The 26,203-nt window shown below is 44.3% G+C and overlaps 1 protein-coding gene across 3 annotated transcripts in view; it reads left to right on the top strand.

Annotated features, from left to right (window-relative positions):
- The window catches only part of LOC126266830 (protein slit), a 1,561,007-nt gene that overhangs the window by 1,458,364 nt on the left and 76,440 nt on the right, over window positions 1-26,203 (top strand). For all 3 annotated transcript variants that reach the window (XM_049971386.1, XM_049971385.1, XM_049971387.1), the window contains exon 9: window positions 10,796-10,867. In XM_049971386.1, the coding sequence (XP_049827343.1) occupies window positions 10,796-10,867 (72 nt within the window). The remainder of the gene's footprint in view (window positions 1-10,795; window positions 10,868-26,203) is intronic.

A 26,203-nucleotide genomic window follows, 5' to 3' on the forward strand; every position in this document is an offset into this window, starting at 1 on the left:
ATCCTCTTTATCTCCGAGTGACTGCTGTAACCTACAACCCTCTGAATCTGCGTACTGTAGAAAGTTCCTAGCGCTTTCTTCTTATCTCGTGTTTTCTACTGAAAATCTCGTCCTTCTACTCTTGTTAACTTTACTATTATAGAGATCACCTAAACTTTATGTATTTATTTTTATTGGTCCTGTGCGCAACAAATGTGGGATCCGTACCAGATAGGGTTGATAGAAGAGATAGAGAAGATCCAACGGAGAGCAGCGCGCTTCGTTACAGGATCATCTAGTAATCGCGAAAGCGTTACGGAGATGATAGATAAATTCCAGTGGAAAACTCTGCAGGAGAGATACTCAGTAGCCCGTTACTGGCTTTTGTTAAAGTTTCGAGAACATACCTTCACCGAAGAGTCAAGCAGTATATTGCTCCCTCCTGAGTATATCTCGCGAAGAGACCATGAGGATAAAATCAGAGAGATTAGAGCCCACGCAGAAGCATACCGACAATCCTTCTTTCCACGAACAATACGAGATTGGAATAGAAGGGAGAACCGATAGAGGTAATCAAGGTACCCTCCACCACACACCGTCAGGTGGCTTGCGGGGTATGGATGTAGATGTAGATGTCGAAATAACTTACTTGGTCTTTCTGCTGCCACTTCTTGATCTGCTGCATTCCATTATTTAACAAAAACATAAAAAACCTATTATTCATGCTGAGTGCAATGCATGTTCTGTACGGCGGCTCCTGCTGTTGCTGCGGCTGCTGCTGCTTACTACAACTACATATAATTCAAGAGAAAGGGTTTAGTCAAATCTAATTCCTTGTTTTTTAAAAAAAAACTATATTCTGAAAGCGATTCTTTCTCATTCAATTAACAAAACGCTAGAAACACTTTGAACAATCTGCCTCAGGTGGCATTAAAGCAATATTACAAATTAATCAAACTCTTGAGACAGACTGAAATACTTCTCAATTAAATACATAGTGAAACAATTCCCTGACAATTACAGAAGAAATCAATGACAAAAATCAATACTTAATCTAACAGTGGTTTCCCTTAAGAATTCAACTCCTATCATTATCAAAATTACCGTCTGCTGCTACGCACATACACAAACCCTTTTCTTTAAATTAATAAGCGCGCTGCAAGTTATAAAAAAATATCAACTCACTACCAAATCCTGTGTCGCTGCTGGCGGACACAGCAGTACGGCAACTCGGCGACGACCCCTCGCCCAACACGTGCGCACCACAGCAGGCGGGCTCCCACCTTGCCTTCAAAACTGCCACTAGTTAATCCGTGCGCTGCGAAGCGCGACAATAACATCTTAAATTCCAGAGCTTGTGTATGCGCGCTGTAGCCAAACTTTACATCCTAAGAGAGTATTGCCAACTCTCAGTGTATTCATCTGTTGGTCTCCCTTTACGATTTTTACCCCGACCTCCGGATGATTGTTAGTCAGCTGGAACCGGTAGCCAGCAAATAGTATGTTTATTTTGTCTTCCGACGAAAACTATTAAAATTTTAAACAAATGACATAAGCCATGTAAGATACATCCTGAGTAAATCACTCGCGACATTGTTTCGTCTCTGTGTTAGCACCTTAATGTCTGAAGCGCTTCCAGGCGTCCCGCGCCCACACTCCGGCTCCAGAGTAGACAGACTCCACACTAATCACTCAAACAGTGTCTATCATACGCACTACCAGTGCTGCAGTTCAAAGAGAACCGGAAGAAACGGTGCACCGCACCCATGGCTAAGGTGAGCGGTACGCTTACAAACTGCACAGGCTGTATAATAGTTCAACTTCAGACAGAAAATTAAATTCGGGTTCTGTCATATAGTGTGACCAAACCAAGGACTTTCTTCACCACATTCAACTCCGCGTCAGCGTCTCTCATAAACATGCCAATTTTGAGCGCCATAAATCAATGCTTTCATCCAAACCCCCAAGAGAAAAAACGACGAATATTTACCTCTTTCACGCTATTGTCTTCTGAAAACACAGGGATGTTTCTGAATAACTCTGTACAGAAACTTCCGGGCAGATTAAAACTGTGTGCCGGACCGTTTCTTCCACGTCGTTCACCATTTATTCAGTATGTCTACGAATTCCTCTCATTGAAAGGGGAACTGTTTCGAAAGGGGGGATTTTCACTAGGCATAAAATTATTGCGCAGACAAAAAGCAATTATTTCACAAATTCTCCATCGCGGGAAGGACGCGCTACTTTCATTGTTTTAAGATCTATGTAATAACTCAATTTTGTTGCAGCATCATTGAGCTTCGCATGATTTTTTTCCTTGTAAATATGAGGGCTGTCCAGAAAGTAAGTTACGATCGGTCGCGAAATGGAAAGCACTGGGAATATCCGGTAACGCTTCGCACAGACGTGTTGGTCAGTGTCTCTAGTATGCCCGTCAATCGTGTCGCGACGCTCTTTTCAGTTTTGAGTGAACAGTGAGCGCGTAAAGATGCGTAGGGAATAGCGTCTCCAGCCAAGCATGAGGGCAGTTAGAGATTTCGCCTGTGTCATGCAGCCCACATAACACAACTGTCGAGCAGTTCCTTCTTCAAGACAATCCTCGGCCGCACACTGCAGGGGCTATGAAGACACTCCTGCAGCGTTTCCGATTAGAAGTGTTTGATCACCCACAATACAGTCCGTAATTGGCTCCCCCTGAGTCTCATTACTCTCACAAAAACCGCTGCCCATGAAGACAAATTTTCCGACAGACAACGAGCTGCAGACCTGGCCGAAAGCACAGGAGGGCTGCTTTCTATGACGAGGATATTGGAAAGTTGATACAACACTACGACAAAACTCGAAGTTGGAGCGGCGACTAGTTGGAGAAGTAGGTGCAAGGTGTGCCTAACTGTTGCAAATAATGTGTTTCTGGTTTTCACTGTGGTTTCCGTTTCGCGACCGATCGTAACTTACTTTCTGGACAAAAATGGTTCAAATGGATCTGAGCACTATGGGACTTAACATCTATGGTCATCAGTCCCCTAGAAGTTAGAACTACTTAAACCTAACTAACCTAAGTACATCACACAACACCCAGCCATCACGAGGCAGAGAAAATCCCTGACCCAGCCGGGAAACGAACCCGGGAACCCGGGCGTGGGAAGCGAGAACGCTACCGCACGACCAAGAGATGCGGGCTCTTTCTGGACAGCCCTCGTACTTACAAGGATGGAGTAAAATTGAGGGCAATGGATCCTCAATGACAGTAATAATTTACAAAAAATTACATATGTCTATTTACTTGTTTTTTCTCGAGAAGACACTTTCTTTTCTTCAGTATTCAAATTGATGATTAATTTCTTACAAAGCGGTGGGGAATGTCGCTTAAGTATACTTCTTTTACTCCTATGTTTTTACATCACTATATATACCTTTGTGTTTCAATTAAAAAGCAATTTTTTCTCATTGTGGATGGAAGCGTAAAGATTCATTTGATTTTCGGTTTGAGGCCATTTTCTTCTCTCTAATTCTGTGTTATTAGAAAAAATAAGAGTTTAACGTATCGAATATTAACAAGGTCAAGCGGCCGATGAGGTAAGCGCCGTGTACTTGAAATAGGCCGTTCTACAACGATTACTGTGATGGAGGGGGAACTCAGGATTCAAAGGATTCATAGAGAGAGAGAAAGAGAGAGAGAGAGTGAGAGAGTGCAGGGGGGGGGGGGGGGCGCAGGCTATTTGAGCCTCTGGGGCGTCTGTGCCCATTATCTTGCATTTGCATAGCCCTGCCTTAATAGTCTTCAGCTCCCACGTGCCTCTTACATGTGTACGTACGTAATCTCCTCGCCTTTCATCGGGCCGTCGACTACCACCCATTTCCTTATCTTTTTGAACCCGGGAAATAACTCTCACAAAACATCGTAATTCTGTCAGAGACAGCAAAGGACTTGGAAGAGCAGTTGAACGGAATGGATAGTGTCTTGAAAGGAGGATATAACATGAACATCAACAAAAGCAAAACGAGGATAATGGAATGTAGTCGAATTAAGTCGGGTGACGCTGAGGCAATTAAATTAGGAAATGAGACACTTAAAGTAGTAAAGGAGTTTTGCTATTTGGGGAGCAAAATAACTGATGATGGTCGAAGTAGAGACGATATAAAATGTAGACTGGCAATGGCAACGAAAGCGTTTCTGAAGAAGATATATTTGTTAACATCGAGTATAGATTTAAGTGTCAGGAAGTCGTTTCTGAAAGTATTTGTATGGAGTGTAGCCATGTATGGAAGTGAAACATGGACGATAAATAATTTGTACAAGAAGAGAATAGCAGCTTTCGAAATGTGGTGCTACAGAAGAATGCTGAAGATTAGATGGGTAGATCACATAACTCATGACGAAGTATTGAATAGGATTGGGGAGAAGAGAAGTTTGTGGCTCAACTTGACCAGAAGAAGGGATCGGTTGGTAGGACATGTTCTTAGGCATCAAGGGAGCACCAATTTAGTATTGGAGGGCAGCGTGGAGGGTAAAAACCGTAGAGGGAGACCAAGAGATGAGTACACTAAGCAGATGCAGAGGGATGTAGGTTGCAGTAGATACTGGGAGATGAAGAAGCTTGCACAGGATAGAGTAGCATGGACGCTGCATCAAACCAGTCTCAGGACTGGAGGCCACAACAACAACAACAAACATCGAACACACATTCACCTGGGTAAATAGCGTTCCTCCATTTCATTACAGATTTAATTACGACCTCCACCTCAGTCTGTTCCCTGACGCAGTTGTTTTTCTGTCTCTAATAGAGAACCTCAATATGCGTCTGTCCGCCATCAAGGACCTACATCTGTGTTCACAAGCCACGGAGGGCTCAGTGTGTACCACTATAACTTCGTCTAGGTGGTCACTGCGAACACCGTGTCGTCACGACGGCGTTAAGCTTAGTTTTCCTCTATGGGGATGACGCTAACTGCATTCTGCCCTATTTTAAATTGAACTACCAATATCTTGACGGTTAAACAGTTTTATCACAACTGGGCAAAGATCGTTGGGTCATCAACCCATTATCGTTGGAATAAATCATGAAATTCGTCTGTATCCCTCGAGGTATCACTCTAACACCGCGAAACTAAATGACTGGAATAGGAACCTGTAAAAGGGTGTACTAATTTTTTTTCTGTCAGTATATATACACACACCTTCAAAGTCAGTAGTTTTTTACTACATTACCGAAAAATGTTGTTGCTTATAGCCGGCCGGAGTGGCCGAGCGGTTCTAGGCGCTAGACTCTGGAACCGCGCGACTCCTACGGTCGCAGGTTCGAATCCTGCCTCGGGCATGGATGTGTGTGATGTCCTTGGGTTAGTTGGGTTTAAGTAGTTCTAAGTTCTAGGTGACTGATGACCTCAGAAGTTAAGTCGCATAGTGCTCAGACCAATTTTGTTGTTGCATAAAAAAAGAATCAACCAAACCAAAACAATTCTAGTCATGTTCTACCGAAAGGAAATATAAACAAAAAAGGGGTAAAAGATGTAGCGTAGGAGACGTCATGTTCTACGATGCTTAAAATGTAGAACGTAGTGCAGGAGTCTCGTGGACAACCTGTTCAGCAATTTTACATAAAGAATGCGTTTCTGCACAAGTGCGCCTTTATGTTGCCTGAGGTCTATTTCATTTGTGGGTGGAGTAAACTTCCGACGATTCTTCTGATGGATTTCAGTGTGACAGCTGCCGTAGTTGTATGTGATGGTTTCAATTTGTCACTCTGTATGCTTTGTGCTTACTCCTAGACATTTTATGGGTATTGCTGCTTCCACTGTTTTTTTCTGTAATAATCTAATCGCACAATAATGGATCAATGGATCTTCGTGGCGATGTATGCACAATACGCTACATTTGTTTTCCTGCGGGTCAATTTCCAGTTCCTCCGCTAAGCATTGATCTTCTGCAAGTCTTCCTTCATTTCGGTACAAATTTCAAGTGTTGAGACTTCTCTGTTGTACGACAGAATCATACACAAAAACCCTCACGGAACTTCCGACGTTATGGACTAGTTTATTTCTAGATATTGTAAAAGTAATGGTCCTGTAACACTCTTGAAGATTTCTGTTGACAATGATATACTGTGTTCTGTTTGCTAGAAGCTCTTCGACCCAATCACACAGTTCGTCTGACAGCCCATATGCTCTTATTTTGTTCATTACGTGACAGTGCAGAACTGTATAAAACGCTTTCTTGAATTCAAGGAACACGAAATCTACAGAGGCGCGCGTTTCTGCTGCTTTCTTAGACTCAATGACTAACTGAATGAGCTGGGTTTCACGCGATCGTTATTTTCAGAATCCATATTGAATCTTGCAACGGAGATCTTCGGCCTCCAGAAACGCCTTTATACACATGCTCCAAAATTCCGCATTATACTGGCGTCAGAGATATAAGCCCACAGCTTTGTATGACTGTTCCATTGCCGGCCGCGGTGGCCGAGCGGTTCTAGGTGCTTCAGTCCGGAGACACGCAGCGGTCGCAGGTTCGAATCCTGCCTCGGGCATGGATGTGTGTGATGTCCTTAGGTTAGTTAGGTTTAAGTAGTTCTAAGTCTAGGGGACTGATGACCTCAGATGTTAAGTCCCATAGCACTTAGAGCCGTTTGAACCATTTGACTGTTCCATTTTTCGCAAGGAAACCATATGTTTCCTTTTGAAAATATTATCCTCAATATCTGATTTCCATAAGTCAATGCTGCTAAAACACGCTGATTCTAATATTTCTATTCCAGAAACATCAGAAGTTTAGTTATACTGTGCAAGTAAAGAAACAGTTGTTCTTAAAGCTTTCCCTTTTTTTTTTGGTGGAATCTACCAAAACACAATCACTTTCACAAGTATCACAACAGGTGTTTAACTGTATAATGTCTACACAGTGAAGTTGTTGACACTCTAGGTCTAGCCGCGCAGTGGTTAGCTAACTGGACTCGCATTCGGTAGGACGACGGTTCAATCCCGTCTCCGGCCATCTTGATTTAGGTTTTCCGTGATTTCCCTAAATCGCTTCAGGCAAATGCCGGGATGGTTATTTTGAAAGGGCACGGCCGATTTCCTTCCCAATCCTTCCCTAACCCGAGCTTGCGCTCCGTCTCTAATGGCCTCGTTGTCGACGGGACGTTAAACACTAACCACCACCACCACCACCACCTAGGTCTAGCCAGCGGCAGCTTCTAGGTCTCCTAATGGAAGCCTACATAAATCTGCACAAACCTTTGATAGGCTGCAACTTCTTGTCAAAGTGTTCTGTATTATCTCAGTCGCTTCAGAAAGAAAGAGCTGATTTTTTTATCCCTTATAGTTCCTCTGTTTTCAAATAGTCCACGTTTCCCCTAGGCGTTACTTGATACAATTTAGACAATTACCAAAGGCCCATTATCTGGTATGGTTGCAAGACTAAGGAAGTAATCTGCAATACTTAAGTACAAAAGAATGAAGACATTCACTACAGCCGAAATGTTCTTCGCCGGAGAATTCACCAACTGTGTTGAAATTTCTAATGGCTCTGAGCACTATGGGACTTAACATCTTAGGTCATCAGTCCCCTAGAACTTAGAACTACTTAAACCTAACTAACCTAAGGACATCACACAACACCCAGCCATCACGAGGCAGAGAAAATCCCTGTAACATCTGAGGTCATCAGTCCCCTAGAACTTAGAACTACTTAAACCTAACTAACCTAAGGACATCACACACATCCATGCCCGGGGCAGGATTCGAACCTGCGACCGTAGCAGTCGCGCGGTTCCGGACTGAGCGCCTAGAACCGCGAGGCCACCGCGGCCGGCTGTGTTGAAATTTAAATCTTTTATAGATCATTTGCTTTTTTTCGTCTCAGTTGCACATTTTTTTTATACAACTACATAGATCTGAAAATGATTAAGTTTGATCGAAACTAGTCATATCGTTAAAAAAAAATGCGCAAATGAGGCAGAAAAATAAACTATACAAAAATATTTAAATGGAAATATTTTAAGGCCAATGTTTACTTCAATTAAAAGGCTGAGGAGGGCACAGTCTATTTCTAAAAAGTATTCACTGACTTAGCAGCATCTTCACACTAATACCGGCAACTGGCAACCGGCTTCTCAGCCCGGAAGTTTTAACTGAAATACTCTTTTTTGGCATTTCAGAGAGCACGAAGGAACACTAAAATTTCTGAGGCCTCCGAAGCGATGTATTTCGAAGATCTACTGGGAACCACAGTGTGAGGCATATCTTATAAGGATTCTCAGCTGTGATCGCGGAAAGATAACACCTCGAAACGTCGCTGCCGTTCTGGGAAAGTTACGGCATCGCACCGCAACGTACAGTGCATTTGAAGGTAGCGCAGTCAAAACAGTGAGGAGTTTAGAGGAGAGTCTGGGAAATATAGCGGGCGTGCGCTGACAGTGATTGCCGCGGTGAGGCAGGAGTGTCCAGCCGGAGTGGAGTTAACATTCCCGACTGTGAAACACGGGCCATCCGAGCTCCTTCAGCGCCCAATAAAATTAAATCTCGGCGGGCGTCCGGCCAGCAGGACGAGATGCTAATCTCATTTGGAAGGACGGCCACCCGCTCCGTGGAGCAGCCCTTAACTCTCCTAAAATATAGTTAGGCGCGCCGCCCGCAGAGGGCGTTCGGTCCCGAGCTTCGGCAACGCCGCGAAACGCGGGGAAGTCCCGCAGCACGCGCTGTGCCAGCGGGAATTATCTCTAGCTGAAGACATTTCAACCTAGCGTGTTCCCTACTCATATTTTTCCGTTTATGGGCCACATTAGGTGTAATAATAAGCACGTTTATTAACTCAGTACACAAATCATTAAGTAAGTATAACGATACTGCAACGCAAGCGGACCGAACAACTGACAAGGGAACCTCCCCATCACACCCCCCTCAGATTTAGTTATAAGTTGGCACAGTGGATAGGCCTTGAAAAACTGAACACAGATCAATCGAGAGAACAGGAAGAAGTTGTGTGGAATTATGAAAAAAAAATAAGCAAAATATACAAACTGAGTAGCCCGTGTGCTAGATAGGCAACATCAAGGAGAGTGTGAGCTCAGGAGCGCCGTGGTTCCATGGTTAGCGTGAGCAACTGCGGAACGAGAGGTCCTTGGTCCAAGTCTTCCCTCGAGTGATAGCCGCCACGGTAGCTCAGCCTGTTCGGTCAGAGAGCTGGTTGGCCTCTGTAATAAAAAAATGAGTGGAAGGATCAATCACCGAACTTGGACAGGATGTCTTGCGACGTCCGCAACGACCAAAACACAACGATCAATAACGAACAAAATGCAAAAAAAGTGAAACTTTTAATTTTTTTATTTTCAGACAGTTACTGTCTGCCCGTCCGTCCGTCCGATGCGAGGTAACTGCGCCGTAATATGGGGACGCTACACCTAAAAAAACATCGAAACACACGACGTCAGTCGACTACAGCGCACGGAAGAGAGAGTATTCCTGCTAATGAGTCTCCCTGGCTGGCAGTTGACTGTTCGCTACTTTGGACGATAGTGTTTTAAATACGTGAGATGTATACCGTGGGCAATGTGAATCCAGCAAATACAGCTTTGCGGTGCGGTCGCAAAACACAGACACTAAACTTATTACCGTGAACAGAGACGTCAATGAACGAACGGATGGATCATAACTTGGCGAAAATAAAGAAAGTATACTTTTCGCTCGAGAGAAGACTCGTTCCGCAGCTGCTCACGTTAACCACGGGACCACGGCGCTCCTGAGCTTGTACTATCCTTGATGTTGCCTTTCTTGCGCATGGACTACTCAGTTTGTATATTTTGCTTATTTTTTTCATGGTTCCACACAACTTCTTCCAGTTTTCTTGATTGATCTGTGTTCAGTTTTTCAACATTATTTTCAGCATTTATTGCATTAATGTTGTATTTACAGGTAATCACGCTTTAACAGCATGCGTTCTCAGAAATGATAAGTTCACAAAGGTACATGTATCACATTGGAACAACCGAATTAAAATGTTCAAACGTACCTACGTTCTGTATTTTAATTTAAAAAAAACCTACCTGTTACCAACTGTTCGTCTAAAATTGTGAGCCATATGTTTGTGACTATTGCAGCTCCATCTCTCACAAAACGAAAAAAGTGGTCCAACTAAAACATTCATATTTCCTTTCGTACTACACGAATATGTAATAAAAATGGGGTTCTTATTTTAAAAAAGCGCAGTTGATATCCGTTTGACGTACGGCAGCGCCATCTAGCGGGTCAACCATAGCGCCATCTGGTTTGACCCTTCAAGCTAGACAAGTTTCGTTCTTTGTAGTTTTTTCGTTTGATGCTTATTTCGTGAGATATTTGGCCCGGTCACTATTAATGGACCATCCTGTATAATTACATGGACGTAAACATAAATTAATATTGGCTAGTAGACTAGAAACTGATTATGTTGCTTCTCACCCATATGTTCTCAGAAATGAATAACAGATCAGCGGTAACATTGAGAAATATTTTGCTTTTACGGATATTCCTTCCATAGGAACATCTCGGAAGGTGAAGCAGGTAAGGCAAATTGTATGAAAATTCCTGGCAGATTCGAACTGCATGCCGGACGGGCACTCGAACATGGGACCTTTGCCTTTCGCGGGCAAGGGCTCTACCGAGTCAACTATCCAAGCAAGTATCACGATCTGCTCTCAGTTTTATTTCCGCCAGTACTTCATATTCTACCTTCCAAATTTAACAGTTGTAATCCACCAGGAAGTTTCAGAGTAAAAAATCATTCTGCAATCATAATACTTTGTCTAAAGTGTGAAAACTGATTCCATACCTCTGCCCGCAGGCGGCTGGAGCAGAATGCCATCACGGATATCCCACACAAGGCATTCGCACCCTACAAAAGGCTGAGTCGCATGTAAGTATAGAGAGCTGGCGCTCGGGCTGCTTGCTGCTGCTGCTGCTGTTGCTGCTTCTTGTTCTCTGCACCGACTTTGAAATGTTACCTGAGTATTTTTCTACTCCTAGATGGTTTTCCGTAATTTATACAAGATCAAATGTACAGATTACCATGCAAAAGTATTCAGTGGATTGAAAGCGCTTGTTCACAGTCTTATGTAATAGCGCACTGGGTGTGAGATTCTTATGTGCTCCATTCCGATGCCTATGAGTTCTGTTTTCCAGGAATTCGAGCGATTTTAACAACCTAACAGTGTTGACCTTTCTCTTCCTACAAGAGATAGGTACACACTGATCACTTGGTTAGTTTCAATGTACAGGTCGATTCCGTGACGATGGTACAAACTTTCAGGAATGTTGGAGAACGTAAAATTTATCAATTTGAGGTAACAGACCCTGGTCCGGAAGCGAACGAGTCAAAATTTACAAGCGGAAATCTTTCTTATTGCTTTGACAATGGAATACATGCAGCGGTATTGCTGTTGCTAAGGTGTAGGGTTAACAGCTTGCGGAGGTGGCACTATGGACCAGAAAAACAGAAAAATGTGTAGTAAACACGTGCTCTAAAATGCTTGTCTTCAGAGCTATGGTTACTTCTTCTGCAGAAGAGATGTGTTTCACAATAGAGAAGACGGACAAGTCATTTAGGTCCATAGTACCATTTCTGAAAGTTGCTTACCCTACTACAACCTTAACAACAACAGTATCGGTACACGTCTTCCACTGTCTGAGGTATCAGAACGATTTTCGCTCATAAATTTTGACTCGTTCGTTTCCGGATCAGAGTCCCCTAGCTCAGATCGGTCCCTGAAAGTTTGTAACATCATTACGGAATCACCATGTACACACACGGTGAGATGTGTTTCACAATAGAGAAGACGGACAAGTCATTTAGGTCCATAGTACCATTTCTGAAAGTTGCTTACCCTACTACAACCTTAAAAACAACAGTATCGGTACACGTCTTCCACTGTCTGAGGTATCAGAACGATTTTCGCTCATAAATTTTGACTCGTTCGTTTCCGGATCAGAGTCCCTTAGCTCAGATCGGTCCCTGAAAGTTTGTAACATCATTACGGAATCACCATGTACACACACGGTACACGTAAGTAGTTGTTCGAAATTGACTTTCAGTTTCCTGATGGCGTGATTCATTATTCGTGAAAGGCAACTGAAGTAAACTTTCCAGTCTTGAGTTATGGCTAGTCGAGCTATACGTAATATCAGCAAAAATTGTGTTTCATTTTGTCATCAGTTTTCTGACTGGCCTGATGCGGCCCGCCTGTGTTAACCTCTTCAGCTCAGTTTAGGAATCCAACGGTCTTAATTATTTGTCTCAGATATTCCAATCTACGTCTTCCCCCCCGCCCCCCCCCCCCCAAAAAAATTACATTTCTCAGACTGTAAGTTATTCCTTGGTGTTTTAACATATTTCCTATCATCCTGACTTTTTTCTCAACGTTCCCCATAGTTTTCTCTCCTCACCGATTCTGTGTAGATACTCAGTTTCAAACATTTCTATAGCACCACATCTCAAACTTTCAATTCTCTTCTTTTCCTCTTGTCCCACAGTCCATGATCCACTTCCATAAAATGCTGTGTTCCAAACGTACATTCCCACTAATATTTTCCTTAGGTTAAGGTCGATATTTGATACCAGTAGTCTTCTTTTCGTCAGGAATTTCTTTTATTCCTGTGCTACATTGCTTCTTATGTCCTTTCATGAGTTTTTTTTTTTTCGAGGTAGCAAATACGTTAAGTTCATCTATTAGTTCGTAGTCCCCGTTCTGGCGTAACTACAAGCGCTGGAAAGAAGATGACGAACACAAGAGAAAAGAAGGCGGTGAAACCAGGTCGGCCAATGATGCGCTGATTAGGACCACACCACGACAGGAGCGGCCTCTACAAGAATATAAGCGCCGCTCCTGCCAACCAGACCAATAAGGCTGTAGACCGGCACTCGCAGAAGAGTTATTAGTGGTCCGTATCCGTTGCTTGTTTGGGCATTGTCTATAGCGAAGAACATTATTGTTTGCATGTCGCCGATCGCTTGCAACACTTGTTGTAAATGCAAGTACTGTAATTCTTCATATTTGAAATTAAACTACTAATGTTATTTGCTTGAATTGTTGTATAGCATTCCGAGAACACAGCATCCATTAGGCACCCAATACGCGACGAGTGGCCAGGATCCCACAGTCCCCATGTTTTATGTTGAGTTCGTCGCTAATGTCACTTCTGCTACTCCTCATTACTTTCGCCTTTTTCAGTCTCAATCCACAGCGTGTGCTATTTGACTGTTAATTCTATTAAACACGCCCCACAATTTTTTCTTCGGTTTCACGGAGAGTAACTACTACTGAATATTAGCACTGGTATCCTTTAACACTGAATTTTAGTCGAGCTCCTGAAACTTTCTTTCATTTCTGGCCGGCGTCGATGGCCGAGCGGTTCTAGGCGCTTCAGTCCGGAACCGCGCGACCGCTACGGTCGCAGGTTCGAATCCTCCCTCGGGCATGGATGAGTGTGATGTCCTTAGGTTAGTTAGGTTTAAGTAGCTCTAAGTTCTAGGGGCTGATGACCTCAGATGTTAAGTCCCATAGTGCTCAGAGCCATTTGAACCAATTTTTATTTCTGTTAATGCTTCTTCGGTGTATAGACTGAACAGTAGGGACGCAACGCTACATTCGTGCCTTACACTGTCGAGTCACATTCATGTGACCACCGCCTTGTGTTCGACGTCAACGTGCAAATGGCAGCAACTAGCACTGGAGGGTATGCATGGGGTGTGGGTGTGACGCGGATAACAGTGCAGTCGACGTCATAATATGAAAACAGAGCGATTTATGTGACTTCCAAGAGCGCATGATCGTCGGCTTTCGCCCAAGGGTGGAAATATTCCAGAAACGGCTAACTTCGTAAACTGTTCTTGTGCCGTCGTGGTTAAAGTACACTGAGTATGACAAAACTGTGCTGTCCAAAACTGGCGCCGAGACAACTGTGGTGCGCCACGGGCCATACAAGAAAGGAGTGAACGACGGCTGACTGTGGAGGTGTGTACGGACGAATAGACGTCTAACTGTTGAGCGACTGACAGCCCAAAAGAAACGAGGGCTCAGCAGCAGAGTGTCCTCAACGACGATTCAGCGAACGTTGCTGCGTTCGAGCTTCCGCAGTTGGCACCTTGTTCATGCACCCACTGCTGTCACTGATTCCTGTTCATCGGCGACAGGTGGCCTTTTGAGATGAATCACGTGTTATACTTCATTGGACAGTTGGCTGTTGGGGTATACGGCGTGAAACGTCTGAAAGCAAACATCCTGCAACAATGGGGAATGTTTTCGTGACATTTCCTGGGTGATCTCATCATTCTGGTAGACGCAGCGGATCAACACAAGTACGCACCTATCCTCAGGGGCTATATCCACCCCTACACGCAGTTTGTTTTTCCTCGGTATGTTGGCATCTATCCACAGGACGACGCAACGTGTCACACAGCTCGTTGTGTACGTGCGAGCACCAGGAAGACTTTACCGCACTCCCCTGGCCACCAAACTCCCCGAATTTAAACCCAGTCGAGAATCTGTGGGACCACAGTGATTGGGGCGTTCACGCCATTGATCCTCAACTGAAAAACCTACCGCAGCCGGCTACGGTACTGGAATCGGTATGGCTCAACACCCCTGACGGTATCTTCAGCACCTCGCTGACTCTCTTCCTGCAGCTCTCGCAATGGTCCGCGCTGGAAAAGGGGGTTACGAAGGCTTTTGACAGGTGGTGACATTAACGTGACTGGACAGTGTATGAACAGTTTTACAATATAAACTTCAAAATAAAAAGACAACCAACCTGGAGTACCAAGACGTGAATGAAAACTCTCTAACCAGATGTACTCTGAACCCCAAAGAAACTGGGATAGGCATGCGTATTCAAATTCATATGTAAGCAGGCAGAATACGGCACTGCGGTCGGCAACGCCCATGTAAGACAACAAGTGTCTGGTGCCGTTCAAAAAATGGTTCAAATGGCTCTGAGCACTATGGGACTTAGCTTTGAGGTCATCAGTCCCCTATAACTTAGAACTACTTAAACGTAACTAACCTAAGGACATCACATACATCCACGCCCGAGGCAGGATTCGAACCTGCGACCGTAGCGGTCGCGCGGTTCCAGACTGTAGCGCCTAGAACCCCTCGCCCACTTCGGCCGGCCCTGGTGCAGATGTTAGATCGGTCACTGCTGCAGCTTATCAAGATTTGAGTTTCAACGTGGTGCTGTAGTCGGCCTACGAGCGATGGGACATAGCATCTTCGAGGTAGTGATGAAGTGGGGATTTTCCCATACGACCGTTTCATGGGCGTACCGTTAGTATGAGGAACCCGGTAAAATATCAAATCTCTGACGTCACTGCGGCCGGAGAAAGATCCTGCAAGAACTGGATCAACGACGACTGAATAGGGTCGTTCAACGTGACAGAAGTGCAACCCTTTCGCAAGTTGCAGAGGTTTTCAATGCTGCGCCGTCAACAAGTGTCAGCGTGCGAACATTCAACGAAACATCATCGATGTGGGCTTTTGGAGACGGAGATTCACTCGTGTATCCTTGATGACCGCACGACACAAAGGTTTACGCCTCGACTGCGCCCGTCAACACCGACACTGGACTGTAGATGGGTGGAAATATGTTAGCTGATCGGATATGTCTCGTTTCAAATTGTAGCGAGCACATGGACATGGAGAAAACCTGATGAATCCATGGGCCCTGCGTGTCAGCAGGGGACTGTTCAAGCTGGTGGAGGCTCTGTAATGGTGTGGGGCGTGTACAGTTGGAGTGCTACGGGACCCCTGATACGTCTAGATACGACTCTGGCAGGTGACACGTACGTAAGCATCCTGTCTGATCACCTGCGTCCATTCATGTCCATTGTGCATTCCGACGGACTTGGACAATTCAAGCAGAACAATGCGACACCCCACACGTCCAGAAATGCCGCAGAGTGGTTCCAGGAACACTCTTGTGAGTTTAAACGCACCCTGTGGCCACCAAACTCCCCAGACGTGAACATTATTGAGCATATCTGGGATGCCTTGCAACGTGCTGTTCAGAAGGGATCTTCATCCCATCGTACTCTTACGGATTTATGGCCAGCCATGGATGTTTGCTGGTGTCAGTTCCCTCCAGCACAACCTCAAGACATTAGTCGACTCCATGCTACGTGGTGTTGCGGTCCTTTGCGTGCCCGCGGGTGCCCTACGTGATATTAGACATGTATACGTAGGGACCGATGACCTCAGCAGTTTGGTCCCTTGGGATTTCACACACACACACACACAGGTGTACCGATTCTAGGGCTCTTCAGTGTATCTCTAAAACTAAATAAATTTGGACACATGTTATATGGAATATTTTATTCGAGTTGGTCTACAAAAGGACTTCCTGAAATGTTTACTGGCTCTCCAGAGCACCGAGTATAGAGGTTGTTCAACAGCGAACCGTTGTCAGACTTGGCGTGGATCGGGCAGTGCGCTACCGCCCCTCAGTTCTCAGTGGTTAGCAGAGACGCGTGGAATAGCGCTCGATTTGTCTGGGCGAGGGCAGCGCGGCCGACGGTTCCCGAAATGCTACGTCGGCCAGGCGAGGCGAGGGGCGTCGCTGACCGCTGAGTTATTGCCGCGGGGCGCAGATGGGCTTTCCGTGATCCACGTCCGGCTAACGACAGCCTGCTTGCGCCCCCGCAACCCGATCCGGCTGCCACGTATCGGCAATTAGGCGTGCCCTCAGCTCTGGAGGCCGGCCGTCAGTGGCGCCCTCAGGGCCAAGTAACCCTCCCTCTCCATAAACCTGCCCTTCCCCTAACCAGAATATCTTTCCTTCAATACTCAGCGCCACATCTCTAGACTGTCACAGTTTAGCATATAATTGCTTTTCGGAATAACTGAAGTAACACACTGAAGGAAGAGAGTCGAACAAGTAAACTGCTTGACAGTTGCTAAGAAACAGTCTTTTTTAGACAGGAATAATCACGGACAATGATGGACGACATGAGACACAATATACCGGGCCATCAAAAAGTCAGTATAAATTTGAAAACTGAATAAATCACGGAATAATGTAAATAGAGAGGTACAAATTGATACGCATGCTTGGAGTGACGTGGGGTGTTATTAGAACCAAAAAAATACAAAAGTTCAAAAAATGTCTATGGAAGGTCAGTCCATTCCTCTAATGGACTGACCTGCCAATAGTCCCGAACTGAACCCTGTGGAAGATCCCTGGGTTGAGTTAGAACGTCAGCAGGGGACTGTTCAAGCTGGTGGAAGCTCTGTAATGGTGTGGGGCGTGTGCAGTTGGAGTCATATGGGACCCTTGATACGTCTAGATACGACTCCAACAGGTGATATGTCCGTAAGAAACAGAGTGTTTTTTAGACAGAAATAATCAGTAGCAATGATGGACGACATGTGACACAATATATACGTAATAGAGGTGGAGTCGCTTATTAATAACGAAAAATGGTACAAATTTTACCACATCGGAAAGCAGGGTAACAGACGGACTTGGGCAATTCGAGCAGGACAATGCAACATCCCAAACGTCCAGAATTTCTCCGAACTGGAATCAGGAACACTGTTCTGAACTTAAACACTTATGCTGGCCACGAAACTCCCCAGACATGATCATTATTGAGCGTATCTGGGATGCCTTGCAGTGTGCTGTTCAGAAGAGATCTCCACCCCCTCGTACTCATATGCATTTATGGACAGCCCTACAGAATTCACGGCGTCAGTTTCCTCCAACACTACTTCATGCATTAGTCGAGTCCATGCCACGTCATGCTGCGGCACTTCTGCGTGCTCGCGGGGGCCCCACACGATATTAGGCAGGTGTACCAGGTCCTTTGGCTCTTCAGTGTACCTTAGCAAGTGTGAGTTGTTGCACAGCTTTTATCAAGCAGTGTCTAACGTCCCGACGTCAAAATCCAAAATAAATCATTTTCACTCTTCCCATTGGTGGTCCGTGATTACAGAAAACAATAAGAATTTTTTTTTACTTTGTTGACGTCTCGATCCTCAGTTGGTCGTAATACTATATTCATGTTTTTTTTTTTTTTTAACACGTGCAGTATCTGATCAAAAGTAACCAAAAATTAATATGCGGTGTGTCCACCCTTTGCCTTTATGACGGATTCAGCTCTGCTGGGACCGTTTCAGTGAGATGTCTGAATATCCGCAGAGGAACAACAAAAAGAGCATGCCAAATTCAAACGAATGCAAAATCCCCAAGATTGGTGATCTTCTACAGAAGCTCGAAATTTAGCGCAGACTTCAGCGCGAGATGCTTGTAATACAGTTTCCACAAAGAAACTTTGCCTCGAAACCTGGCAGAAAATGCAAAGAGATTCTGGTCATATGTAAAGTTTGCTAGCGGCAAGACACAATTAATGGCTTCTCTGGGCGATAACAATGGAAATACAATCGATGACAGTGCTGCTAAAGCAGAGTTACTTAACACAGCCTTCCGAAATTCCTCCACCAAAGAAGACGAAGTAAATATTCCGGAATTCGATTCAAGAATAGCTGCCAACATGAATAACTTAAAAGTAGATATCCTCGAAGCTGTGAAGCAACTTAAATCACTTAATAAAAGCAAGTGTTCCAGTCCAGACTGTATACCAGTTAGGTTCCTTTCAGAGTATGCTGATGCAATAGCTCCATATCTAACGAAAGATCCATACCCAAGAAATTCAAAGTTGCACGGGTCACATCAATATTTAAGAAGGGCAATAGGAGTTATCCCCTAAATTACAGGCCCATATCATTACTGTCGATATGCAGCAGGTGGGACATGTATGGTGTTCCGACACTATGAATTACCTCGAAGAGAACGGTCTATTGACACAGTCAACGCGGATTTAGAAAACAATTCTTGGGAAACATAATTAGTTCTTTACAAACACGAAGTGTTGAGTGCTGTTTACAATTTGATTCCGTATTTCTAGACTTCCAGAAGGATTTTGGCACTGTACCTCACAAGCTGCTTATAACCAAAGCGTGCTTATGGAATATCGTCTCAGTAATGCGACTGTCAGAGAGTTCACGGTTTGTAGTAACTGACGGAAAATCATTGAGTAAACCAGAAGTGATTTCTGGCGTTCCCCGAGGTAGTGTTGTAGGACCCCTGGTGCTCCTTATCCATGAGATATGTAAATGACCACTGTGTGCACCCTAACGATGAAACACACCCTCTAGGCGTAACATCGCCTCCTCCGTGCTTCAGTGTTGGCAGATGACGTTTTCCAGTCATTCGCCAAACACAAGCCCTACCATCAGATCGCCACATGGTATAGCGCGATTCATCAGTCCAAATCACACGTTTCCAGGCATCCACTCTCTATTGACGTCGCTCTTTGATCATCTCGAGCGCCGGATATGCAAGGATGAGTCAAATGAAAACCTTAAATATTTTATTTAATGTTATTTATTGTGAATAAGTGGTACAAAGCTGTATCACTTTTCAACATAATCTCCCCCATGGTCAATGGAAGTCCTCCAGCGCTTACAAAGTGCATAAATTCATTTAGAAAAAAAAATTCTTTTGGTAGTCTGCAAAACCACTCATGCACCGGGCGGCGTACCTCTTCATCAGGAGCCGGCCGCGGTGGCCGTGCGGTTCTGGCGGTGCAGTCTGGAACCGCGTGGCTGCTATGGTCGCAGGTTCGAATCCTGCCTCGGGCATGGGTGTGGGTGATGTCCTTAGGTTAGTTAGGTTTAAGTAGTTCTAAGTTATAGGGGACTTATGACCTAAGATGTTGAGTCCCATAGTGCTCAGAGCCATTTTTTTTTCTTCATCAGGACGGAACTTCTTTCCTCCCATTGCGTCTTTGAGTGGTCCAAACATATGGAAATCACTTGGGGCAAGGTCTAGTGAGTATGGTGGTTGAGGAAGACACTCAAAATGCAGGTCTGTGATTGTTGTAACTGTTGTACAGGCAATGTGGGGCCTTGCAATGTCATGTTGCAGGACACCTGCTGACAGCAAGCTAAGTCGCTTTGATTTGATTGCAGGCCGCAGTTGATTCACTGGTGTATGATTCACTGGTGACAGTGGTCCCTATAGGCATGTAATGCTCCAAAATGACGCCTTTTTCGTCCCAAAAGAGAGTCAGCATAACCTTCCTTGCTGATGGTTCTGTTCGAAACTTCTTTGGTTTTGGTGATGAGGAATGGCGCCATTCCTTGCTCGCTCTCTTCGTTTCCGTTTGGTGGATGTGAACCCAGGTTCCGTCCCCAGTAACGATTCATGCAAGGAAGCCATCACCTCCTCGTTATAAGCGCCGAAGAAATTCTTCACAAGCATCAACACGTCGTTCTCATTTCAGGAGTCAGCTCCCGTGGCACCCATCTTGCAGACACTTTGTGAAACTGGAGCTCATCATGCACAATGTGGTGTGCCAACCCATAACTAATTTGTAAACATGCTGCAGTGTCATTCAGTGTCACTCGACGGTTTTCCTTCACTATGGCTTCAACTGCTGCAATGTTCTGTGGAGTCACAACTCGAGGAGCATCGTCCACTGAAGTCACACCATTTGCGGACTTCCTACTCCATTCGTAGACTTCCTGCTGTGTAAAACATGCATCACCGTACTGAACCTTCATTCGTCGATGAATTTCAATAGGTTTCACACCTTCACTACGCAAAAACCGCATAACAGAACGCTGTTCTTCCCAGCTGCAAGTCGCAAGTGGGGCGGCCATCTTTATACTGATATTGCGACAGTGTGTGTGCATCTGCACTATGCTGCCACCTATAGGCCATTCTGCACGCTGTTTGTAGCACGCTTACCAACTTACAGGATAACGGCACGAAAGTTCGATTTGTTGTTACAAATTTAAAATTTTCGTTTGACTCACCCTTATTGGGCTTATGAGGAGCTGCTTGACCGTTGCACCCTTTTCATCTGTCGTCTTACGCACAGCCGTCGTGCTAGTGGGGCTGCTGAGAGCACTGTGGAACTCACTAGTGATTCAATCAGCTGTTCTCGTGCCATTTCTTACATCCACTTCTAACACCACAGCTCTTGTGCTGTATGGATTTATTTTGCTTTTGTTTTATTTAATGTTACATCGTGGGGCTCCTGTAAATATGTTTGATTGAATAGATGTCACAAAATTGTATACCCTTTTCTTTGTTTAATTTGATGTCATGATTTGATTCTATGTAATGTAGTGTATCTGTCATTTAAATTCTTTGTCCCATATAATAGTGATTTTGTGTGAATAATTTTTTTTTGTAGAAATGTCAATATGTGCAAATATTCTGTTTTATTGAATGAATTTGGTTACTGTTATGTAAACTGCTGATCCTCACTTAGGGTTCTTTGTTATTCTGTATGTAAAAGGTGTTGTGGTTCCCCTCGGAACTGTGTAGCGCGCGCAAATTGTGGTTGGCCCATGCAGAAAAGGTGGAACAAGAGTCAGTCGGGGACGAGCCACCAGTCGGGGACGAGCTACGAAACTGTGAACTGCCATGTAAATGTTGCATATTGTGCTGGTTCCGAGAGAGTTTTTTTTTCTGCCACTTTCCAATGCCTCGGATGGTTGGATAAATAGCTGGAACTATTCTGGAATTTGTATCTATCATCGCCACCAAGAAATGACTGAGTCCAGCAATTCTACTTGTAATTCCACCTACCGACATGCAATCGCCACCACATTGCGCAATCACTGTAATGGAGCACTATAGCAATGTACAGTGAAGGATCAGCTTAATGGATGTGTTAGTGTGCTCAAATATAAGGTAATTTATAACTGAGTTTATGTACCTACCTTATTGTAACACCTCTCAGGTTCCTCTCCGTTCGAACTAAAGTGATTCCCGAGTGTCCTTACTGAAAGAACATTAAAGCCCAGTGTTTTGCTAATTGATGATTCTTGAACATAGTAGAAAGAAAGTTAATAATACTTGCTGAAAGTAATTTTCCTAATAAAACTGCTTATTAATGTATTGTTGCCAACTTCAAATTAAGAGTTCGTAAGGCTGAGGCTTATAAAGTTTTGCTTAGTAAATGATCACATTACTGCCTGTTGTAAATAGCAGAAGGTGAGTCAGTACCTTACATATATGTTAATTTTGTCTCTCAATGTAGTAAAAGTGGAAAACTGCGGTGTGAAACGTAATATACTCAAGTTTGCTAAGTGTTTGTCTCTCCTGTGTATTAGAAGTGCTTATTAATAATATAACAGGATCCACAATTTGTCTATTGGGTTAATGCACGCTAACAAGTAACGGAAAGACCACTAATTAGGAAAACCTTAATTTCTTTAGTCAAATGATAGTGAGGAGCAACTTGTTATTGGATTCCAATAAACTTTCATTTTAAACAGTAAAGTATTTAACTGAGAGAGACTTAACCTATATCCAATTAATGATTTTGCAGTGAATAGTAATAATAACGTTATAAAGACCATCGAGTTTGTGTAAGCCCTGAAAGTAATAGTGTGTTCCGGTATCTGTTACAAATTTGCAAATAGTTTGTGCTGCTCCAGTTGTTAGTTTAAATCTTACCGTACACATATGTATGTGTCAAGAGTTCACTGCACTCGCGTGTGACAAAGTATAGGTTGTGTTTATCCATTCAAGTTACTAATAACTATTTTCTTGAACGAGAATGTTAATCATTCTCTTGCCTAGTTAGGCTGGCGACCGTTTTCTTTACCTGTTAAACAGTGCAGATAGGCAAAATTTTGTTTGTTACTGTTCAAATATTTCCATAATTCTGACTTTCACTTCCGATAAGCCACCTCCGTTAGGTACAACACGGTCAACACAACAAAATTCCTCTCAGAGGGTAATACTGCTCTGTTGCGTTGTACTATAATAGCTTTAATAAGATTGTTTTATTTCACAACCTGCTTTAAGGTTATGGTACAGCAGTGACAGACTAAAGTGTTATACACTCTCTGCAATAAGTGAAGGTTCCTGCCCGCACAGTCACATTACAAGCAGACAGACAGATTTAGAAGGATCTGTTACTCAGGTGACATCCAATGACCAGCCCACGTTCGAGGTTACTGAGCTCTTACGACTACTCACTCTGCGCTTACTGCTTCCCTACTGAAAACACAGTGCTCCCCGCCTCCTTTCACACTGGCTGATTCACCTCTCTTGATATCTAGCTGTCAATTCTCTATTATGCAGTGGTGTCCGCATACGTATGGTCAGAGAGTGTAGATGTTACTCCAAAATCATCACTGTAATGGCGTGGGGTTTGTTAGCGTGCCTCGACGTAAAGCACTTTGTTGTACTGAAACAACTTTCAGGTGGAGCTTGGCACCAGTATTAAGGCCGGGTTCTAATTCAAATTAGCAAAAAACTGGCAAAGTTCGGAATTTTTTTTGAGACAGTGAAAAGACATGCAAAGGATATATTTGGGGATTATGATTGATCATACTTTGAACTTTATTTCAGATATTCATACAATAAAGTGGCACCCTTAATTATGGTTTGATCAAGGACCTGCAAGTTTGAAGTGCGCACTGTGAGTGCAATGTAACCCCTCAGGAACCAGTCGATACTACATTACATTTGTGGGAGCTTATGCCTAACCACAGTGAAATAACCTTCAATTTAACGATATGGTGCTAACTCGAACTTTGAGTTTGATTTTGGGGGTTTGTCTCACTCTTTATGGCTTTACAAAAAATAGTTAATATCAACAAATTTCGTATATTATAGGTATAAGCTTCCAATAAAAGTGTTTACTTTTCTGAGGTCATATATAGAAGTTAATCGATTGAACCGTTTTTAGGTCATGCTGCACGCAGTTTTGAAGAATCGTTTGTCGAGAAAAACCTGTTTAAAGTTTAGAGAAAACCTGGAAATTGAAATAAGAACATCGTGAATTCATTGTCCCAGGAAGGGGAAACTTTACTGACACATTCCTGGGGTCAGATACATCACATGATCACACTGACAGAACCACAGGCACATAGACACAGGCAACAGAGCATGCACAATGTCGGCACTAGTACAGTGTATATCCACCTTTCGCAGCAATGCAGGCTGCTATTCTCCCATGGAGACGATCGTAGAGATGCTGGATGTAGTCCTGTGGAACTGCTTGCCATGCCATTTCCACCTGGCGCCTCAGTTGGACCAGCGTTCGTGCTGGACTAGCAGACCGCGTGAGACGACGCTTCATTCAGTCCCAAACATGCTCAATGGGGGACAGATCGGGAGATCTTGCTGGCCAGGGTAGTTGACTTACACCTTCTAGAGCACGTTGGGTGGCACGGGATACATGCGGACGTGCATTGTCCTGTTGGAACAGCAAGTTCCCTTGCCGGTCTAGGAATGGTAGAACGATGGGTTCGATGACGGTTTGGATGTACCGTGCACTATTCAGTGTCCCCTCGACGATCACCAGAGGTGTACGGCCAGTGTAGGAGATCGCTCCCCACACCATGATGCCGGGTGTTAGCCCTGGGTGCCTCGGTCGTATGCAGTCCTGATTGTGGCGCTCACCTGCACGGCGCCAAACACGCATACGACCATCATTGGCACCAAGGCAGAAGCGACTCTCATCGCTGAAGACGACACGTCTCCATTCGTCCCTCCATTCACGCCTGTCGCGACACCACTGGAGGCGGGCTGCACGATGTTGTGGCGTGAGCGGAAGACGGCCTAACGGTGTGCGGGACCGTAGCCCAGCTTCATGGAGACGGTTGCGAATGGTCCTCGCCGATACCCCAGGAGCAACAGTGTCCCTAATTTGCTGGGAAGTGGCGGTGCGGTCCCCTACGGCACTGCGTAGGATCCTACGGTCTTGGCGTGCATCCGTGCGTCGCTGCGGTCCGGTCCCAGGTCGACGGGCACGTGCACCTTCCGCCGACCACTGGCGACAACATCGATGTACTGTGGAGACCTCACGCCCCACGTGTTGAGCAATTCGGCCGTACGTCCACCCGGCCTCCCGCATGCCCACTATACGCCCTCGCTCAAAGTCCGTCAACTGCACATACGGTTCACGTCCACGCTGTCGCGGCATGCTACCAGTGTTAAAGACTGCGATGGAGCTCTGTATGCCACGGCAAACTGGCTGACACTGACGGCGGCGGTGCACAAATGCTGCGCAGCTAGCGCCATTCGACGGCCAACACCGCGGTTCCTGGTGTGTCCGCTGTGCCGTGCGTGTGATCATTGCTTGTACAGCCCTCTTGCAGTGTCCGGAGCAAGTATGGTGGGTCTGACACACCGTGTCAATGTGTTCTTTTTTCCATTTCCAGGAGTATATATATATATATATATATATATATATATATATATATATATATATATATATATACAGTTCAGTCTGCATAAAAACCACATGTTGTTATATACTTTTGATGTCACCAAACACAAATCTGAAGTTAGAATTTCAAAATTCAAAATCTATAGTCCAATATGTTTTGACCAAAATTTGACAAAAAAAGTGTTTTCGTTACTTACGTTTAGTCTGCAATTCCAGGATTGCATATCACGCTTTCCTCTAGTCCGGATTGTTCCTGGAGAGCAATTTCTTCGGTCTTCTTGGCGAGAAAAGCCGATCTGGCTGACCTGGGTATGCCACGTTCGGCAGCCTGCACACGTTGGTCGTCAGACTTCCGGCTAATATGTTTGCATGCTTACTGCAGTATAAATCATTTTGTGAATGTGTGTGAAGGCACGAAAAGTTTTCTACCTGAGCCGGCTGTTTCCTACTGACTTGTGAGAGCGTCCCACGGCGACCGAGACATTACTTCTAACAATGGGCTATAGAAACTTTTGTTACACACGGATTAAAAATCAGTATCATCTCAACATTCTAGACACATATCGTTTCAAAAAATTCAATAAAGAAAAAAATAAAATTTCTATCATTCTGAATGAGAACCAACCCTTAAGTTTCTGATTCTAAAAAATACATGAAATGCAGAAAGGTACGCAATGAAATTATTGTGGATGGTGTTTGTTACTAACTTGCTCACTGAAGTGTTTCACTAGCTTTTCCGTCCTCTCCTCTTACATCGCACCAACCCGTTAGACGACGCATTTCCTCTTATAGCATGACATGTGCAACATGAGTGCATATTGTAACAGCAGTTTTCACTATCAGCGTTAATGTTTATATTGCGATATTACGCTAGTAATGGGATATATGAAACTTACCAGGCAATACACACGTAATTGGTCTCGATTTATCTAGTAACCATTTTCAGGCAACATCATTGTCCCAGAAAAGTAGTTAACCAGTCCATTAACAGTGCATGTT

This window comes from Schistocerca gregaria, chromosome 4 (genome assembly GCF_023897955.1).
Source record: "Schistocerca gregaria isolate iqSchGreg1 chromosome 4, iqSchGreg1.2, whole genome shotgun sequence".
NCBI lineage: Eukaryota > Metazoa > Arthropoda > Insecta > Orthoptera > Acrididae > Schistocerca > Schistocerca gregaria.